The sequence below is a fragment of the Trachemys scripta genome, chromosome 1, assembly GCF_013100865.1.
Source record: "Trachemys scripta elegans isolate TJP31775 chromosome 1, CAS_Tse_1.0, whole genome shotgun sequence".
NCBI classification, from domain to species: domain Eukaryota; kingdom Metazoa; phylum Chordata; order Testudines; family Emydidae; genus Trachemys; species Trachemys scripta.
Genome location: NC_048298.1, coordinates 192,347,898 through 192,369,081, shown reverse-complemented (window position 1 = coordinate 192,369,081; position 21,184 = coordinate 192,347,898). Strand labels below are relative to the sequence as shown.

General features: G+C 44.6%; 1 protein-coding gene across 4 annotated transcripts in view; it reads right to left on the bottom strand.

Annotated features, from left to right (window-relative positions):
- PDE9A (phosphodiesterase 9A) overlaps nucleotides 1–21,184 on the bottom strand; it is an 87,628-nt gene that overhangs the window by 15,947 nt on the left and 50,497 nt on the right. For all 4 annotated transcript variants that reach the window (XM_034753504.1, XM_034753485.1, XM_034753495.1 and 1 more), the window contains 3 exons: nucleotides 12,443–12,524; nucleotides 10,056–10,130; nucleotides 2,642–2,728 (listed from right to left, as the gene is read on the bottom strand). In XM_034753504.1, the coding sequence (XP_034609395.1) occupies nucleotides 2,642–2,728; nucleotides 10,056–10,130; nucleotides 12,443–12,524 (244 nt within the window). The remainder of the gene's footprint in view (nucleotides 1–2,641; nucleotides 2,729–10,055; nucleotides 10,131–12,442; nucleotides 12,525–21,184) is intronic.

Below are 21,184 nucleotides of genomic sequence, written 5' to 3'. Positions count from 1 at the left end.
TGTTGAGCTATTAAAAATATTTGGTTGCAACAGTCATCTTGTTCCTCAGTTTCTCGGTGGTATTTTTAAGGCAGGCGAATGTGGGACTGAGAAAGGAAATGTTCAAGTAAAGTGAGGTAGCTCTTTCTTGTCCACCTGAGTTCAACCCTAAGCACACTGTAGGCTTTGGGAAAATATCAGCACCTGGAAGTAGGGACTGTGGGTCTCTTTTTATCATCCCTTTTGGAAAAGCCAATATTTGCAAAGGAATTTTTGTAACACTCCGATTTTTATAGAATAAATAAGGAGCCACACACATAGTTCAGAATGAGATTGTATTAACTATTAATGGTAGCACTTTGAATTACTCAGGGAAATTTGAACTGATGTGAATGCATCTCTACACATATTGTAGGTGGCACAGATTCATAGTTTTTAATTTTAAAAGGGACCACTGTGATCATCTAATCTGACCTCCTGTATAACACAGGCCATAGAATATCACCCCGTAATTCCTGAATTTTGCTCGACAATTTGTGGTTGAACAAGAGTGTATCTTAAAAAGACAGCCAATCCTGTCTTAAAGATTTCAAGTGATGAAGAATCCACCACATTGCTAGGTAAGTTGTTCCAACGATTAAATACCCTCACTCTTAAAAATCTGCACTTTATTCCCAGTTTGAATTTCTAGCTTCACCTTTCAGCCGCTGACTCTTGCTATGTTTTTCTCTAATAGTTTAAAGACCTACCTACTACCACAAATCTTCCCCCTGTTTAGATTCTTATAGATCACACTCAAGTCACCTCTTGAATTTTTTTTCAGTAAGATAACTAAATTCATCTCCTTAAGTCTCTCACAGTAAAGCATGTTTTCCAGTCCTTGAATCATTCTTGCAGCAAGTGCCATTTTACCGACATTTACTACTTTTGGCCAGAGAAAGAGCAATCCAATAGTTTTCATTGCATCCTCCAGACAAAAATGATATAATCCTGCAGAGCAACGTGCTACATGACATACACTTAAAAGACAGTACATTTTCCGCTGTGCGTAGAAGTGCAGGGGAATGCCGTGTTTGTGAAAAACAGTCAAACAGCCTACACACAGAGGTATCGTGAGTCACACCACTTCCAGTACTAGTAATTTCAGGCTAAACCAATGTATAATATAGGAACACAGAAAATGCCATACTTGACATAGGCGTAGGAAGTAGGGATGTGGGAGGTGCTGCCAGTCCCAGGCTCCTGGCCACCGGCCCCACATGCAGGGTTCTGGCTGCCAGCCCCACGCCTGGGGCTTCGCCCCCGCCCCTATCTGTGGCCCTAGCCTCTGCCGCCTTACCTCTGTCCGCGTCCTCCCCCTCCCAGAGCCATGGCCCTGCTCTCGGCCCCAGCTCTGGGGGCCGTGAGGGGCGCAGACGGGAAAGAGGGGTGCAGCTCAGCACCCCCACTCCAAAAACTGTTCCAGCGCCACTGATACTGGATCAAACCCAACGTCCATCTAGTACCAGATGCTTCAGAGGAAAATGTAAGAACCCCACAGGAAAATGTGGAATAATCTGCCCCTCCCCAATTAGGTCTACCTCATCTATAATGTTACAGATTGGCTTAAGCCCTGAAACATGAGATTTAATGTCTCTTCCAAAAAAAATGTATTAGCATTTATCATGATAACTCTGGGTATTCTTGATATCTATATAGGTGTCGAATCTCTTTCTGAATCTTGTTAAATTCTTGGTCTCAACAACTTCCTGTGGCAATGAGTTCCAGAGTCTAATTATGCATTGCATTTTCTATTTTGAATTTACCACCTTTTAATTTAATAGAATGTATTCTAATCATTCCGGTGACCCTTCTCTGAAACCTCTCTAATTCTGCAATATCCTTTTTGAGATATAGTGACCAGTACTACACAAGGTATTCCAAATAAGGTCACATAATTGATTCACATAATGGCACCATACTATTTTCTGTGTTATTCTCCATCCCAATCCTTAGGAATTCTTATATCTTGTTAACTTTTTTGACCACAGCAGCACATTTTGCAGAGGTCTTCATTGAACTGTCTGCAATAACGCCCAGGATGTTTTCCTAAGGTGACAATCTAATTTAGAACCTTTTGAAGTGTACAGTAGCTTAATTTTTTCCTTCCAATGTGTATTACTTTGAATTTATTGACACTGAATTTCATTTGCCAATTCATTTATTTAGGTCTCTCTGAAGTTCTTCAGTGTACCCAGTCTTGACTAATTTATATAACTTTGTCTCATCTGTAAATTTTGTCATCTCACTACTCACTTCCCTTTTCGGATCATTAATATTAAACACTGTACCTAGTATCTAGCCTTGAAGCATCCTGTGTTAATCCATTTTTTCCATGTTAACAATTGAGTTACTCCAGGAATAAATTTGGCCACAGTGAGTCCAGAGAAAGCTCAGAATCAAGAATTAAGTAAACAAATACAGAGCTATTCTAAAACATGTCATCTGTGACCCTGATCATGCAAACACTGGGACAAGTGCTTAACTTTAAACATGTGAGTAGTTCCACTGCCTTTAGTGGGATTACTCATCTGAATAAAGTAATGCCATGAGGAAGTATTTGCAGGATTCGAGGCTGTATTTTAAAAATTACAAATACTGGGAACTTTAAAGAAATACTTACCAACCATCTCTTCAGCGTGATGGGGTTGATATTAAAGTCTTTCACCAATCCGAGATCATGGTACATATGTTCCAAACAACTCAGCATCTGTAATGATGAATAGACAGGATATTGTTTTAATCACTGTTGTTTATAAAGCACAAAGTACAATGTAATGTAAATCTACAAACACTAGGGTTACCATATTTTGTGCCTCCAAATGGAGGACACTCCCCGGGGCTCCGGCCCCGCCCCCAGCCCCGCCCACGCCTCCGCCCCAACTCCGCCCCCTCCCAAAGTCTCCGTCCCCTCCCCTGCTTCCCGCGAACATTTAATTCGCGGGAAGCCTGAAGCAGGTAAGGGGGGCGGGCGGGGGAGGAGGCGCGGCCCAGGCTGGCCCCCCCGGCGGCTCCAGCCTGGGTCGGCTCGGGCCCTGGGGTGCCGGCCCTGACCGACCACCCCCCGCGGGCCCGGCTCCCGGCTCCCAGCCCCGCAGGCCCGGCTCCCGGCCCGGCGCACCCCCCGACCCCAGCGCACCCCCCGGCTCACTCCCCGACCCCGGCTCCCGGCCCGGCGCACCCCCCGGCTCACTCCCCGACCCCGGCTCCCGGCTCGGTGCACCCCCCGACCCCGGCGCACCCCCCGGCTCACTCCCCGACCCCGGCTCCCGGCCCGGCGCACCCCCCGGCTCACTCCCCGACCCCGGCTCCCGGCCCCGCGGGCCCGGCCCCGCGCCCAGCCCGGCCCGGCACCATGCACCCGGCCCCAGACAAAGAGGCCCCGGCCGAGCCTCCCGATTTTCCCGGACATGCCCGGCTTTTGGGGATTTCCCCCCGGACGGGGATTTGAGCCCCCAAAAGCCGGACATGTCCGGGAAAATCCGGACGTATGGTAACCCTACAAACACTGATGTCTAATGGAGCCCTATTGTTAATCATGAAACAAAGCTGTTCAAAGATTGCAAGATCAAAACCAGTTCACTAAGGACCAGATCCAAAGCCCACTGAAGACAAAATAAAACCTTCTATTGACTTCAATATGATTTGGATTGGGCTCTAATTCATCCCAGAGCTCCTTAGTAATCATTGCTCATAAAAATCAAAACTATATCACCTCATGAAGAAGTAATTTGATTTTGCTAATGGAACTGATTTATGGGCCTGATTCAAAGCCCATTGAAGTCAATGATGGCCTTTCCATTGACTTCAACGGACTTTGTATTAGGACCCAAGTGCACAGAAATATGACAACGGAAGATAAGAGTGGCTGGAGGTAGAGTGCATTCTAGATAAGTGGGCACATCTAATTCATGTGTGACTTCCTGGAATTTTTAAAAAATCAAGTAGCCTCAATAGACTAAACAGATAAAAAAACCCTTAGACTGTAAAATTACAAAATTAGAGCAGGTTTGTGCATATTCCCTCCCACAACTGTGTATCTATGATTCTATGAATCCCAAAACACAAAGGCAAAATATTGTTTAAGACAACAGCATATGACATTCATTCATGTTTTCGGAACAGAACACAACTAGATCAGCTATGCTATTCCAAGTCTAGATTTTGTTGTGTCTGGAAATATTATAGAAAATAACTTATTTATATGCTACTTAAGTCTTGGTTTAAGACTACCTGACCCAGTTTTTGCATCTCAATTATAGTGACATTGGAATAATGTTATAAATATGTCCTAGGATATATTTGAATTTTAAAGCCCTATTTTTTAGGCACGCGTAGCTTCCTGGAAAAATTGCTTCCTTTAGTGAAATTTCCTATGTTTGTCAGCTCATATTTAATTTAATAACATGTTTAGTAAAATTCCATTATGGCTGGCTTTGGGTCATTCCAATGTGAATTAAAAAGGTTTCCTCGCAAAACTGCAAGAAAAATCTCAGAAGACTGATGGGTGCTCAGATAATACCATCACAATTTTGCTTTACAGCATTATGCTTCGTTCCCTGGTACCCAAGGCCAGAACATAGTGTTGATACATTAAAAAACAAACAAACAAAACAAAGCCTGTTACTGAAACAAAGATTTAGGCCTGGTCTACACTGAAAAGTTATACTAGTATAATTTTGTCAGTTAGGGTTGTGATTTATTACCAAAATAGTTATACCTGTACAGCTGCTAGTGTAGATGCAGTTATAATGGTATAAAGTGCAGCTTATTTCCCTTCCCATACTGGTATAGCTATACCAGCATAAATCATCAATATGACTGCACTCATGCTAGGATTTAATTAACAAGGTAGAACATTTTATGAGAAGTCGAGAGGATGTTGTGAAGGCCAAGACTAGAACAGGGTTCAAAAAAGAACTAGATGAATTCATGGAGGATAGGTCCATCAATGGCTATTAGCCAGGATGGGCAGGGATGGTGTCCCTACCCTCTGTTTGCCAGAAGCTGGGAACGGGCGACAGGGGATTGATCATTTGATGATTACCTGTTCTGTCCATTCACTGTGGGGCAACTGGCACTGGCCACTGTCAGAAGACAGGATACTGGGCTAGATGGACCTTTGGTCTGACCCAGTATGGCTGTTCTTATGTTCTTAAGAAATTGAAAGCAGGGCATCATTATCAGTAGAACTGGAGTCAGAGGTCCCATGTTCCCTGGAGGGACTGTTATAGATGAGACACCAGTAGAACAGACAATGCAGGGAGGTTGGCTGGAAGCTGCTCAGCCACATGGACAGAGCAGGGCACAAAGTTTAATAAAGTTCAATTTATTCAACTTGACCTGCATTCCACTTCACTCTTTGCTAATGAAACAAGCAGCATACTTCACATTTGCTGAGCTTCATTTTCCTTAATGATTTAACTGCATCTTGTGCAACTATTCAGCAGGCGTATATTTGGATCTTGGCAAATTAAATCTTATGGTTCAGTATAGGATCCCCATCATTTTTTCTTATATTTCCTTTTCTATTTTGTCTGAATAATAATAAAATAAGGGAAATATAATGCAAAATGACAACATTATGGTTGAAATTCTGCAGGTACAAAATTCAGAACATTCAAACTTTTAGTACCAACAGAAACATTTTAATTTATAAATACTGCACATCTTATATATATTTTATGTCTGCCTGTCACAGTTTGGGCCTGGATGATGACATTATGGAGATGCTGCACAGCCTGTCCCCAGGGCCGGCTCTAGCTTTTTTGCTGCCCCAAGCAGCAAAAAAAAGCGCTGCCCCCCCCGCCGTCCCCCCGCCGTCCCCCCGCTGAGCGCCGGGCCCCCGGAGCCCGACCCCCCCGCCGAGCGCCGGGCCGCGCCATCGGAGCGCCCCCCCCTCCCCGTGGAATGCCGCGCCGCGCTCCCCCCCTGCCGCCCCTTACCAGGTGCCGCCCCAAGCATGTGCTTGGGTGCCTGGTGCCTGGAGCCGGCCCTTCCTGTCCCCACCCCTGCCTAACCAATTTGCCAATTTACAGGTTATTATAATTGGGCCAGATTTTCAAGTGCTCAGCTTCAATTGAGGCACCTAAATGAAGTGGCCAGATCTGCAAATATATACCCAGTAGCTCCATTAAGGTTAATGACAAGCTCCCTTGAGGAGCTGCTAGATGCGGAGTACTTTTGAAAAGCTGGCACATTATTTAGGTTCAATTACTCATTATGATAGCACCTGGAGGCCAAATACGGATCAGAGTTCCACTGTACAAGGGACTGTCCAAACACAGATATAGACACACACCTTGTCCTGCAGAGTTTACAGGCTAAGGCCCTGATTCTGCTAGCTGGTAAACAGGGGTGGGGTGGCGGAAGGGACACAGTGATGCTGGCACAGAGCCCCATTGAAGTCATTGGACACAGGAGTTTGACAGCATGGAATAGCTTGAAGCACTGGGATCAAAGAAGACAAGTGGCAAACAAAATGTGGGGGAGAAGGAAATACTAAAATACAATGTTGACTACTTTTTGTGATTTTATTGTGAGTCTCACAATGTTTGGAGTTTTTCTTAAAGCCCCAGCTCCTGGAATCAGGTGAAACCATGAGAATCTCGGGGAGGGGAGTTAAGCCAGAAGGAAAATAACATCCCTCCTCCCCCATTTATTAATTTAAAAATCTTATGATTTGGGAGGGCCTTATGGTTTTTGAACATTTGGGGTTGGCAACACTGAAAATATATACAATTTTCACATATGATATGTTAATGTACAGGTATATGGTAAGCTTCTTTCCTTCCTTTCTTTCCCTTCAGGGCTGAGCTTAGGCATCATCTGTTGGCAGATACATTGTAAGCACTGTGGAAGCGGTGGCTTTTGAGGAGGGATTTGAAAAAGATACTGACCTTTATGGACCAGTTCAAGGATGTAAGGAGTAACATGGGTTTAAAAATATATATGCAGCATGGTACCCCTCTCCAAAGACATGGACCATTAAAGGCTTGGAGTGAGGAGCCATTCTGGTTCCTCTCAATCTCCATGGGGAAGCTCCTTGTGAGGTATTTGCAGCCCTATGGCTGCAGTAACTTCTGATAGTCTGCTAGCCCTGTCTGGGGAGAGATGGGACAACAGATTCACAGAGATACTCAATATGAGGAGAAAGTGGGGCAGGAAGTCAATTTATGAGTGTGCCCTATCTCCTGAGCAGCTCCATAAATCCAAATAGAAAGTGGTCACCTTGTTTCTTTGTCCTCCTTCTGCACGTAGCTCGACTGTACGCAGGACTGATCAGATAAGCTGCTTTAGAAGGGAACCCCACTTACTACTGCATAAGAGAAGGTTAGGTTTTAGTCCCAGTGGACAAAATAGGATTATATTGTCATATATTCCTCAGGGAGCAAGAGATTCTCCAGGTGGGTTGATGAAATACTGTAGAGCAAACCATTACGTTATTGCCTTATGCACTGGTTACACTCTAGCATGGTGATTTATAACCCACTTGCTCAAAATCAGCCACATAAACCACCACTTACTGTTAAGTAAGTGTTAACATAATTGAAATGGTTCATGTAAACATAAAACAGAGTCAAAAGGGTGAAAATGTCAACAGACATTACCATATGGTATTGTGCTCACAATGGTTTGTGTGATTGTTTCTGAGCCTAAAGTCCCACATATGGTATGTTCCTAATCTCCATATCCTCATGCTATCAGTGTGCATGCCACAATGTAATGGTTCCCATTACGATGAATGAGTTAGGCTGTTAAAATACTGTGCTTCAGTGTACAAAAATCCATGGATAATGCTTTTTTCCCTAGTCCTACTCTTTATTAATGGTCTGCTAAACAATCTGCCAACATTTTTATGATCCGCCTGGCATGTTGTATTTCTTAGGGCAGTAAAGACATCACAGGCTAGATATTTGAAAGATGGTGGGTAAGTCGTTTTGCCTGACTAGTAAATGACTTTGATGCTTAACTATGGGTGCCTGGAAAAAAAATAACCATAAAGAATCTCCCTCAAACTGGCAAGAAGCGTGCAGTGAAAATTCTGTTACCTTCTATGTGAATGTGCATGGCCATATATTCTAACAACCAACAGGAGACTGAACTCTGAACCACATAAAAGTCCTCCAGTTAGTCCTACCAATTGGAAGTATGTTAACAAATAAAACTGAATGAAGAACATTATTCATGTTGGGGTTTTTTAATCTTTGGAAATTTGCTTCGTCATGGAATATGTTCATCTAGCGATTTTGAAGCAGAATGGCTCCTGTTCGCATAACACTTCTCTGAAGATGTAATTTGTACTGCTGGTTTGCAACTCCTCTTTCTCCTTTTTTTGTTGCTATTGTACTGATCTAGTTACATCCTTCTTCTCCCTTTCTGTGCTATCATTTGTTACATCCATTTGTTGAATCATGTTTCACATTATAACTTTCCACAAAAGGGTTATCCTCTTCCTTTGTGTTTCTACAGCAGCTGGCACAATGGGGACCCTGGGAGCTTCCATAACATAGATGATGATTAATAATTAAATAATAATAATAATAATAATAATAATATGCTGTGCACATAGATTTGCATCTCCTCTGAATGTATTGCACACCAACATCCCTGTACAGGAACATACAAATCAATGTCTGCACCCAGGCCCTGATTCAGCAAAGCACCTGAATACTTGTTTAATATTGAGCAGGTAAATAGTGCCATTGATTTCAGTGGGATTGATCACTTGCTTAAAGTTAAGCATGTGCTTAAGCGCTTTGCTGAATAGGCATAGACTCACTCATATTAGATGGCATGAAAAAACACAGGCTGGCATTCACTTTGTTGCACTTGTCCTTGAATGACATTACCAATATTTGGACTATGAAGAAATAAACAAGGAGTTCTATAATAAGGACAATCTATTTGGCACCTTTCGGGAACACAAATTATTGCACTCCAGAATGCTTCACTGAGTAAAGAATTACATTTCAGGCATATTACCTGGCTCCACCAATTCTGTGTTTAAAACAGCAAGTTTCAATTTAAAAGCTGAGGAATCATGAAAATATATATTAGATAAGAGGATCTGAAAAGGAAAAAACAAAACTTTCTTGAATGGATATTTTTGGCCTCATCTACCTTTGGGAATAGCATCGATCCAGCAATTGGTGTAGCCAGCCAGGTGCTGACCTCTAAGGATATGTCTACACTGCAATTAGATGCTCATGCCTGGCCAGTGCCAGCTGACTCGGGCTCAGAGGGCTCCGGCTAAGGGGCTGTTTAATTGCGATGTAGACATTTGGGCTCAGGTTGGAGCTTGAGCTCTGGGACCCTTCAACCTCGCTGAGTCCTAGAGCCTGGGCTCATGCCCGAGCCTGAATGTCTACACTGCAATTAAACAGTCCCTAAGCCCTGTGAGCCTGAGTCAGCTGGCATGGGCCAACCTTGGGTTTTTAATTGCAGTGTAGACATACTCAAAGGCTATATCTTCATTGCAAAAAAAGGTATGTTTATCTTGCTGTAAAATCCTAGTGGAGTGAAGGCACAGGCAGTGTTTACCTCTGTTTAGCTAGATGAGGTCATCCCTATGCCCTCCACCTGGGGTTTAGCTTCACTAACTGCATCAAGGTAAGAACTATGGTGCCTTGTCTCCACTAGGATTATAGCTAGCTCGAGTTAGCTATCGCCATGTAAAAACACCCCCTTTTAAGCAGTGAAGACAGTGTAGAGAAGGGCATGCAGGGGTTTGTACCGACTGAGCAAATGAGGCGCACCCCTACTTGTAAGTGGGATAAAGCATGATTTGCTCAGACAGTGCAATCCTTTGCATGTTCATTTCTATACTTTGGGGTCAGCACCCAGGTGGCCTCATTGACTTCTGGCTGCCAGTCGATGAACGGAGGGTATTCCTGAGTGTAGGCCAGGTCTTTGTTCTGCATTGCCTTCGTTAGGCTTCCATTGCTAGATACTGAAGACGGCTTTCCTGACCGTCTCAGTGCTGTCACGGGATAAGCCACAAGTACCAACAACTTGTTTACTCATTGCCTCTTTACCTCATTGGGCTCCCACAGCCAGACGTCAAACGTTGGTTTCCGAAGTGCTTCTATGGTCTCCTGAGACAGCATGTACTGTAGACAAAAAGACAGTGTCTATTATTAACCACTACTGAGTTCCCCTCATGTCTTTGTGGGAGCTGCATTCTGCCCTCATCAGAAGTTCTCCGGCATGCCATTAATTAATTTTCCAAAATGTAGTGCCTCAGCCATGATTGGGTAAAATGCATTGTCTTTTGTTGGTTTTAATCTTAAATTCTTCATATTTTGGGGATGAAATAGTTAACTGCAGGTGATTTATATTGTTATTTTGAACAGCTGTTTTTCTCAAGGGTTCCCACATTTCAATCAGGTGCCAGGCAGCAAAGTGATTGTTTATTGTTTACTCAGAGCTCCAAAACAAAATCCAACTCAACCTCCAGCAGGACTTAAAGTGTGCTGGGCTGGCACAGGACATAGACCCTGGAAATAACATTTCTAAAAAGCAAGGTGGGTCACCAAGGGTGCACATTTTTAGTACCCCTGGGGGTAAAGCCCCTCTGATTACTTGCTTTCCCTGCTTGCCTGCATCCTGCGGAAGTGCAGCCAATCAGAGCTGCTGCAGGAAGCAGGCAAGGCTCTTTCCCTCTCCCCTCAGGAGCTGACACTGTTCTCAGAGAAGGGGAAGGGGAGGAGGGAGTAGAAAGAGACCAGCAGCTCAGGGCTGGTGGTCGTGGTGGTGGGGTTGGGGAGACAGGATTGATTTGGAGGTTGGGGGCAGGGGATGGGCAGATGTGGAGGGGATCACAGACCTCTCCCCCCCACACACATTTTTTTCACAGCACTTTAAACATTTGACCCCCAGTGTTCTGGGTTGTACTGGGTTGGTAACAATCGCTGGCAATTGTAAAAAATTCTAGAGTATTAGAAGATATGTAAGGTATCTAACCACTATTGAACTGTGTTTTTGAGATCACGTGATCAAAATATTCTTGGAATACGTAAACCTAGTAGCTTAATTGGTCCACTTACCAAAGTTGGCTGTAATTAGTTTTGGTATTCTATACTGAGAATATAAATGAAATTATCTGAGCCACTACATTCTTATTTAATTCAAGCAAGAATTACATTTGAGGATTAATTCTCCATCTCCGGAAGGCAGTAATCTTGTGTTTGCATGATACTTTATTTGTAGTATAGAGTTTTGCTAGACAGCTTTAAATTAGCAATATTGATGTATTAATTAATAACAGCACTGTAATTACCAAATCTGTTTCAAGTGAACTGCCACCTCCTAACACGCCTGAGGTCACACAAATCCAGTATTTACAGCCATAACAAATGTCACACACAGAGCAAACAAAACTGAAACTTCTCCTAAAACCAAGAAATTAAAAGCCTTTGGCCCTAGCAGAAAGGAACAACATCTTACCACTGTGTTCAGTTAGTGCAGCTCTCAACAGTAATAGTTAATCTCAGAAGCCAAGCATTCTAGCAGTGGGTAAAAGGTTAAGGCATAGTTGCCGTCTACATATCGTGGAACAAAGGAATGTAGACCAGTTTGAAAAAGCATGTGTTAGTAATGTCAACAACACATATAAATTTAAGCAAAGCCAAAATGGAAATGACATTTTATAGCTCATTAAATCCATTTTCAAGAGACAGATGCCAGGACTACATAAATTACTTTAACTGAAAAATACTTCACTGAGAGGAAAAAAAGTAGAAGCGCCATTACAGAATAGAGAATAAAGTTATAGACTATAATAAATCTTGCTCTGAGCCGGCAGACTAAGTATCATTAAATAAAACAGAACACTAAATGTTTGACAAATTTCAGGAATTCAGTAACATTTTCAGCATTAATGAGATTCCGAATATTAAAGGTTATTGAGGGTTGGATTTCAAACCCATTGAAATCAATGCGAGTCTTTCTATTGGCTTCCAGGGTCTTTGGATTAGGCCCTCCATCTACACCAGTGGTTCCCAAAGTGGTGTCCCTGGACTCTGGGGGATTTGCTGTGGGTCATGTGGGGGTCCGTCCCTTGAGCCAGGGCCGGAACATGCTGGAACAGCATTCTGGTATTTTTGCTGCATGGAGGATGCTATTTTGTATTCAACATGACATCCTCAGCACAGCGTGACCGTTCACACACTGTGCGTGAGTGGTCATGTTGGCAGGAGTGTTCTCACGCTGGTGGGGTTGTTCCAATAGTACAGGAAATGAAAGGGGTCCCAGACAGTCAGTCGGATGCCAAAGGAGTCCTTGGTGGGAAAAAGTTTGGGAATCCGTGATCTAAACGATTAAGCTAAAGAGTGATGGGAAGTCATGCATTGTATTCCAGCTCCTCATGGGAAGGCATGCTCTATAAATTAATATCCTGATAACAAAGTGCATCTTATGGTACCTTTGGATAGGATGGTACGTCTCTTCGGGGTGTCAACTTCTTGTTTTCATCTATGAAGCTGTACTTACAGGGACAGCTGGTCCTGCAAATGAAAAATTCAGCCCTCAACACTGGGACAACAGCAGGTGCATTGTCTTGAGTAGCATTGACTATATTAAATATCTTGGTATGAGGTCACATAGAGGGTTTGTCTACACTGCATCTTAAGCCTGAGTTCTAACTCAGGTTGAGCCCAAGCCCCACTTCCATTCACACACAAATCAGTCTATCTCGGGTTAGCAAGCACTTGGTGCCTGGGTTTTAGGACCCACTAGTGCAGGGGTTCTCAAACTGGGGGTCGGGACCCCTCAGGGGGTCACGAGGTTATTACATGAGGGGTCACAAGCTGTCAGCCTCCACCCCAAACCCCGCTTTGCCTCCAGCATTTATAATGGTGTTAAATCTATTAAAAAGTGTTTTTCATTTATAAGGGGGGTCGCACTCAGAGGCTTGCTATGTGAAAGGGGTCACTGTAGACGTCCGGGGTGGGGCTCGTCCCTCGCAGGGGCGAGTGGGAGCCAGGCCGCCTCTCTACACAAGGCTGGGGAACAGATCAGTCTCGCAGGTCCAAGCCCTAAGTCGGGGCGGGGTCGCGAGCAACCAGTAGTCCCGGGCTCAGGCCCTCAGGCAGGGGCTGAGCAAACAAACAAACAGTCGTTCAGGGGCTCAGGCCCTCAGGCAGGGGCTGAGCAAACAAACAGTCGTTCAGGGGCTCAGGCCCTTGACTCCACCCACTCTGGCAGCTGTTCTGGCTCGTCCCTCGCAGAGGTGACTGGGAGCCAGGCCGCCTCACTACAGTCACCAATACAAAAGTTAGAGAACCACTGCACTAGGGGGTGGCTCCGAGCCCAAGTCCTGCTGTGACTGAGGTCCAAGCCCTGTGATTTTGCAGTGTGGATGAAGCTCAAGCTGCAGACTCAAGTCAGAAGGTCTGTGTGGTGCCGTATGGATGCGTTAGAATGTCTGTGAGACCTGGGTCCAGCAATGTAAACCCAGGTTTACAATGCAGTGTGGAAGCTGAAGCGTAGGCTTGGAAACACCAAACCCACAAGCCAAGGTCCCAAAGACCTGGGTTTACAATGCAGTGAGACATACCCTTAGAATTACACTGCTTCTCAATCTCTCCTAACAATCTCATTTTCTCTAATCATAAGAAACCATCAGGGCCAAGTCACTCTTACCCCTGTATGAGGCAATATATAATTGAGGCCACCATAATATCCAAGAAACTCTCTGGAAATAAATGTAGGTGTATCTGAAATTCATTCATACTCTTTAATTTTATCATCTTTCCATTCAACTGATTTGATACGTTTATTATCTTTTGTGTAAAATAGTTCTGCTTGAGTTTAGCATTCATTCCTAGAGTCCTAATGTTTAGATTATCCCCCTTTATTTTAAAAACACCCAATAGTCAAGCAAAAAACAAAGAAAACTAAGAAACCCAAACCCAACAAAATCAAAACAACCTATCAACTTTATTTCCTCCTTTCATAATTTTGGAAATTTCTATTATGTCACAACGTTTCCTCTATTCTGGTGTGAATATCCCAACCCTCTAATTTCTTCCTTGTAACTTTGATGTTTGCTATCATCTCTGTTGCTGTATTTTGTATTCTTTGCAAAGCAATTTTGGCTTTTGGTTGAAGGTGATCAGTACTGAACACCATCTAACAAGGGCTTTATGCATTAGCAGTATCACTGGTGAGGTCAGAGATTGTCCAAAACAGTCCTAAGAAATCAATCAGTTCATGAACAGTGATAGTATTACTCTTTGTATTGCAGTAGCTCATAGAGGTCCCAGCTGAGACTGGGACTCCATGGTGATGGCATTGTACAGACATTGAATAAGACAGTCTTTGCTCCAAAGAGTTTACAATCTAAATACACAAGACGGACAAAGTACGGAAAAAAGGAACTATTATCCCAGTTTAAAAGGCAGGGTGCTGAGGCACAGAGAAGCCAATGGCTAGATCCACAAAGGGGATTTAGGCTTAGCATTGCATCTCCTAAGTTCAGGTGCTCTGCCTCCTACTGGAACCCACAGCTCCGAGTCAGGCGCTCAGGCTCCCTATACAATACATGAGGAGAGTTAGGTGCCCAGAAATGGGATCTACAAAAGCCAGCATATTGAATAGGGAGCTGCCTAAGCTAGCCAATAGGAAATACCAAGGAGAGGGGTGTGGCCTCAACCCTACCTCTCTCAGGGATTTAGGTGCCTAACTCTGGCCCAGAGGTGGTACCGATCTCCACTTGGAACTCACAGCTGTGATCCTGCTCCCACAGGGGTGCTCAACCCCCCGCTCCTCCCCCATCCACCCCTTCCCTCAAGCACCACCCCTTCCTCACCCCCTCTCCGGCCCAGGCTCCACCCCACCCCTTCCCCCAAGGCCCTACCTCCACCCTGCCTCTTCCCACTCCTGCTCCATCCCCCTTCCCGCCCAGTTCCACCTCCTCATCTGTGCACACCCCATCCCTGCTGCTCCCACTCCCCCCAATGCCTCCTGCATGCCATGAAACAGCTGATCATAGCAGGCAGAAGGCGCTGGGAGGGAGGGGGAAGAGTTGATAGGCTGGGTCGCTGATGGGCGGGAGGCACTGGGAGGAGCTTGGCTGCCGGTGGGTGCTAAGCACCCACTAATTTTTTTCCATGGGTGCTCCAGCCCTGGAGCACCCATGGAGTCGGCACCTATGCCTGCTCCCAGAGTTAGGTACCTAAGCCAGGTCAGCCCTTCCTTGCAAAAAATTGAGGAAGAAGTTCTGCCAGCCCCCTTCTACCCAATTGCCCAGTCATTAGAACTGTAGGCTGGTGGCCCTAATCACCAGCTGGGGATAGACAGCCAGCCACACCCAGGTTAGGTTTCTGTCCTTATCTTCAGGGCTCTGTTTATTGTCTTTCCAAACAAAGCAAGAAAAGTATACAGAAAGCAACAGCAATAACAGTCTGCTTAAGGGTTCGGACTGGGGTCCTCTGGCCTCCAGTGGCTATAGGGTAGGGCCCTTTCTGACCCCAGCAGAGTTCCAAAGGGCCAGCTGGCCCACCTGCTCTGTTTGCTGGACAATATCCTCTCTCATCCCCCACCCTGTTCATGGCTTGAGCTCTCCTTTATATTCCAGACAAGAGTATGGGCTAATCCTAAGGTGCTGATCGGCTGTGTCAGCTTGACCCCACCACATGTCCGCTGGGCTTCTCTCTGGGGTAGGGATGGCTGCTCCCTCTTCCCCCCACCACCCTGGGCTATTAAATGGGGAGATCACCTGTTACATGAGCACTCGCCCCAGATGTAGGAAACCTGAGTTCAAATCCTCCATCTGCCTGAGAAGAGCAAGAAATTGAACCCAGGCCCTCAATTCTCCCAGGTGTGCGCCTGTGCCACTGGGCTATGAGGTATTTCTGAAAGGGGGGGGGCGAGTGTGTGTCTATCAGTCATCTTTGCTGGGCCAGAGAGAGCCCAGTGGCTAGGGCACTCAGCGGGGATGTGGGAGAGTCAGGTGCCAGTTCCGGCTTCAATGGATATTAAGTATTTTTTATAAAGTGGAACAGTTTCAATGACAGAGACTGAGAAAGTCCAATCCCAGAATGCCTCATAACCCAGTGGTTAGGGCACTGAAGTGGGAGACCTGGGCTCATGTCCCTGCTCTTCTGAGGTAGAATGGGGATTGAAACCCAAGTCTCCTACTCCCAGGTGTCCCAACCATTGGGCTATTGTCTATAAATTGTGTTTTGTGCAGGGCCTGACCTGTAGGAGCATTGCCAGCAGATCGAGGGAAGTGATTATTCTCCTCTATTTGGCACTGGTGAGGCCACATCTGGAGTATTGCGTCCAGTTTTGGGCTCCCCACTACAGAACGAAAATGATCAGGGGGCTGGGGCAGATGACTTACGAGGTGAGGCTGAGGGAACTGGGTTTGTTTAGTCTGCAGAAGAGAAGAGCGGGGGGGGGGGGATTTGATAGCAGCCTACAACTACCTGAAATGAGGTTCCAAAGAGGATGGAGTCGGCTGTTCTCAGTGGTGGCAGATGACAGAACAAGGAGCAATGGTCTCAAGTTGCAGTGGGGGAGGTTTAGGTTGGATATTAGGAAACACTATTTCACTAGGAGAGTGGTGAAGCACTGGAATGGGTTACCTAGGGAGGTGCTGGAATCTCCTTCCTTAGAGGTTTTTAAGGCCCGCTTGACAAAGCCCTGGCTGGGATGATTTAATTGGTGTTGGTCCTGCTTTGAGCAGCAGGTTGGACTAGGTGACCTCCTGAGGTCTCTTCCAACCCTAATCTTCTATGATTCTATGGTAGGCCAGCTCCAAGGCACCATCTGAGCACACCTACAGGGTTGGGCTCCATAGGCAAGATAGTGGGGGGACACCTGGTTTGAGGATCCCATCAGGGTTTAAGTGTGAGTGAGGTGTCAGAACTTCAGCAGCTGTGCACATGCCCGCTGCCAGATTTTTAGGCACTTTGGAAATTGAGGTACCTACAGGGTTAAGCAGTAGCTAAGTGTGGGTTTTGAGGATCTAAATTTTGGACTTAAGCACCTGAAGTAGCAGTTAGGTGCCTAAATCTCTTTGTGGATCTAATCTTAAGTGACTTGCCAAAGGTCACAGAGAAAGCCTGTGGCAGAACGTGGAACTGACCCCACATCTCTTGAGATACAGTCCAATGCATTAACCACAAGAACAGCCTTCCTCATTATCAGAGCCGGCTAGAGAAAAGGGAATCTCTGGGCCAGATTCATCACTAGCCCACAGCTGATTTATGCTGCTTTGAGGGGGAGGGGTACTAAACTCTGTACACTCAGCTTAACCAGTCAGTTTCTCCTGTCTAGTGTAGGGGGAATCCCCAGGTGGAGGACAGGTACATTAATAGCTCATAAGCCACACTCCTCCAAGCCCCCCTGTGCTAGGGGTGGTATGATAGGAGAAAAGGTGGTGTGGCCAGGTCATCCCTGCACCTGGCTGAAACTAGCTACTGTGGGCGGAGGGCAGAGCAGCATGGAGCAGCCTTCATGTTGCTGTAACTTGCACCAGTGCCAGGACGTAATCAGGCACTTAGATATGTGCATTACCTAAATTATATCCCACAAGCACCCTCATGTTATTAGCCTCTACAAGCTGCAGGTGCAAAAAATAGAGGCGAGCATTAACAATCTGACCCTTAATGTGTGGGTAAGGGGAAGGAAGCTTTGCTCCTCTTCTTTGAAGAAGCTGATGTGCTTCTAACTGTATGTGATGACACTCCAAAAGGGGCATTTTAAAAACATATACTTTGAGCATTACTATTCTATTCTATTCCATTCAAATATTACAGTATGTCTATATACTTTTTAATAAGCTGTGTAGTGAATGAAATACTGTGGTACAAAGGCTGGATGAAGTGCAAAGAAAACCACTACGTTGCTCTTGGATGTCTTTTTTAGACCCCTCGTGCAGTGGGGAGGGCTTGTTTGCTTAGCAACTCAAGGATGAAGCTCCTCTTGCATTGAGTCAACACTCCTTCCTGCCATTGCTCAAGCTGAGCCATGGTTTCTAGGGAAACCGGTAGCTACTTGTAATTACTCAACAACTTCAATGGGGGTCCTTCTTAAGGACAATGCCACACAAGGAGCAGACTTTCCTTGCTTTAGAAAACCAAAGCAATTCACTGGGATCACTGATTATATTCTGCATGGCTCAGCTCCAGCTGCTGATTCAAGAGCCATCTGTTTAGGCTGACTACAGTGGGTGGCTTCTTATGAAGGCTTTTAGGTCATTCGGCTTGGACCTCAGTCTTCACTTTAAAAATAAGAATGAATAAGCTGATACTTTTCTTTTACCTTGATAATGTGGGAGAGGGAGTATGTGTGTTTGTGGGATTCCTGGCTGCAGCTGTAAGTTTAATGGAGAATCTGAGATGGGAGCGGTCTCAATTAAAGTAAAATCAATGAATAAATACAAAGAATTAATTTTCCACGTTTACAGCGTTTTTCTCCTGAAGATGTCAAAGTGGTCAACTCCACTCATCAAGTCTCATAATACTCATGTAAGGTAAGTAAGTATTATGGTAGGAAGGATGATCTTGTGGTTAAAGTACAAGATGGAGAATCAGGAGACCTGGATTTTAATCCTGGCCCTGCCACTGCGCATATGTCTACACTGCAAAGAAAAACCTGTGGCTGGCCCGTGCCAGCCAATTCAGGCTTGCAGGGCTCAGGCTGTGGGGCTGTTTCATTGCTGCATATGCTTCCAGGCTCGGGTTGTGGTCTGGCTCTAGAACACTGACAGGTGGAAGGGTCCTAGAGCATGGGCTCCAGCCAGAGCCTGGCAGTCTATACAGCAATGAAACAGCCCTGCAGCCCTAGCCCTGCATGCCTGAGTTGACTGGCATGGGCAAGCCATGGGTTTTTCTTTGCTGTATAGACATACCCAGATTAACTACATGAACCTGGCAGATCTTCCTCATCTGTAAAATGGTGATAACAGTGCAGTGAATTGGCTAGGAGCCCATGCTTTTGAAGCAGAGGGCTTCAAGTTTAAATGTAACTGGAATTTGTCAATAACCAGGTAATTAAAGCTGCTGCCTACACCTCGCTGGGAATAAAGACTCCTCTACCCATGTGGGAGAAAAAAGAATCAGCTGGGATTAGCCCAAGATCAACCAAAAAGAACTCAAGAAGAGCAACAGTCGCTGACTATAGTTACCACTATTTCTGAATAATGGCTTCTGTGGCACAGGTCCCTCTGACCTTAGGGGAACCAGGGTGGCTTGACCAACCACAATCAATCAGCAATTTTATTTTTTTGTTTTTCACCTTTCACACTCTTTAACACATTGATTTCAATGGCATCACATCAACATAAAACTGGAATTTTGCAGTGGTGAGGCAGGTCCCAAGTTTCTATCTTTTTCCACTGCAAAGATGCCGCTATTACAGTGTAAACAGATCCGCAGCCTTGTAGAACAACCGCAGCAGCAAAGATGGGATCTCACTTCTCCAGTGCACCACTGACCTCGAGGAGGTGTGAACTCCACATTTTAACTGGATGCATTTAAATGGTCACATTATTAAGCACAGGCAAGTTCGTTCTCTCTTATAAAGCCTAGTTACTTAAATGCAAAAAACCTGTGTTAAATCAACCTGATGACTGCCCAGGTAAAACCACAAAAATACAACATTTCGGTCCCACAGCAATGTTAATGTGACTACATTGAATGTATGTAGTATTTTCTATTTCTGATTTTCTGGTTAAATGGATAGCTTACTACATTGCTGCTCATATTACAAAATATAGACCACAAATCAACAGGATGTGCAGCACGAACGAGTCAAGGCTGGGGTTAGAACAATGCGTTTTGCATTTCCTAATTTTGGTGTGATATTAACTGTGCAATCTTAATGTAGCATTAACATAATTTTTTGTTCTGTCTCTCTCTGTTTCTCTATGCATGCCTGCATGCACACACTCACATATTCTACAAAAAGTCAAGAATCAAACCACCTCTGCCCCCCCACGCCCAGTATGCAAATTGAATCTAACATATATTAGAATACAATTTTTTTTATTTTGCTGTCAAATTCATTCCTAGCCATGCTAATGAAATTCCCTCAGCTGCCTTAACAAGTCACTATGTAACCGGCAGGGCAAATTTGTGTCTGTCACGCTGCTGTAAATCTGGAGTAGTTCCACTGAGGTTAATGGGTTACTCCAGATTTATACCAGAATGACAGGGCAGAATTTGGCCCTAAGACTGTATCAATACAAATGTGTTTTTTGAATTCTTGCATCCCATTCATCTGGATAATCAAAACATTATAAAACCAAATTATTATATAGCCAGGTTCCATGGTGTTTAAACAAATCTCCCATCTACTTCAATGAAAGATTTGTCTGCTTAAAGACCAAAAAGTGTGACCCTATAGAACAAACCCTATAGAAAGATTTTCAAGACAACACACATAGTTAACTTCGCTTAGGAGCAGGGCTTTGGAGCGGAGCCTGGAGCTGGAGCGCGGACCAGTAGGTTTTTGCCCGGAGCTGGAGTGGAGCCGGAGCGGAGCAATTCAAATTTTGAATTGCTCCAAAATCCCTGCTTAGGAGATACCTTTTTTAGCACAAGTCTGAATTGTCTGATGTATTTCTCTTTAATAACTCTACCAGCAGTGTTAATAATCTCTTAGTTGCCGATATGTTTATCTTAATGATGTATTCCGGAGACAGAAAGGTCCAACTCTAAAGTTGATTCAGTGTACCACAACAAGATACAATTCCCTCTGCTGTTGTTTTAATTACAGCAAGTCTAAACTTTGTAATAGCTGATCAGTAGGGTGACTCCTTGAATTTAGAAGGAAATCCCTCGTTGCTAGTTGAAATTGGAAGTCAACATTTTGCAGAAGTGTGAGATCATAATTAGAAGAACTGTTATGTATTTATTGTGATATTTTCCCAACTTACATTTTAAAACTTAGTGGAGCTAATTAGAACACTAGCCTCTTGCAAAATAAATGTTTTCTTTGACAGAAGTTTCTCTTGCTGCATAAAACTTGTTGCAAAATTCCTATGACTGGATGGCTGAACACAGAAAAAACAAGACATTAATCTCTGTCTGCAAGAAGATTTTTCTTTCAGTCATCTGGAACCAGCTTTTTTAACTACTGAATTTCCATAAATTCTTAAATGAAACCACAGTCTTTGCAAATTAAGCCAATGCCTTGCGCAGCACTGAGCTGC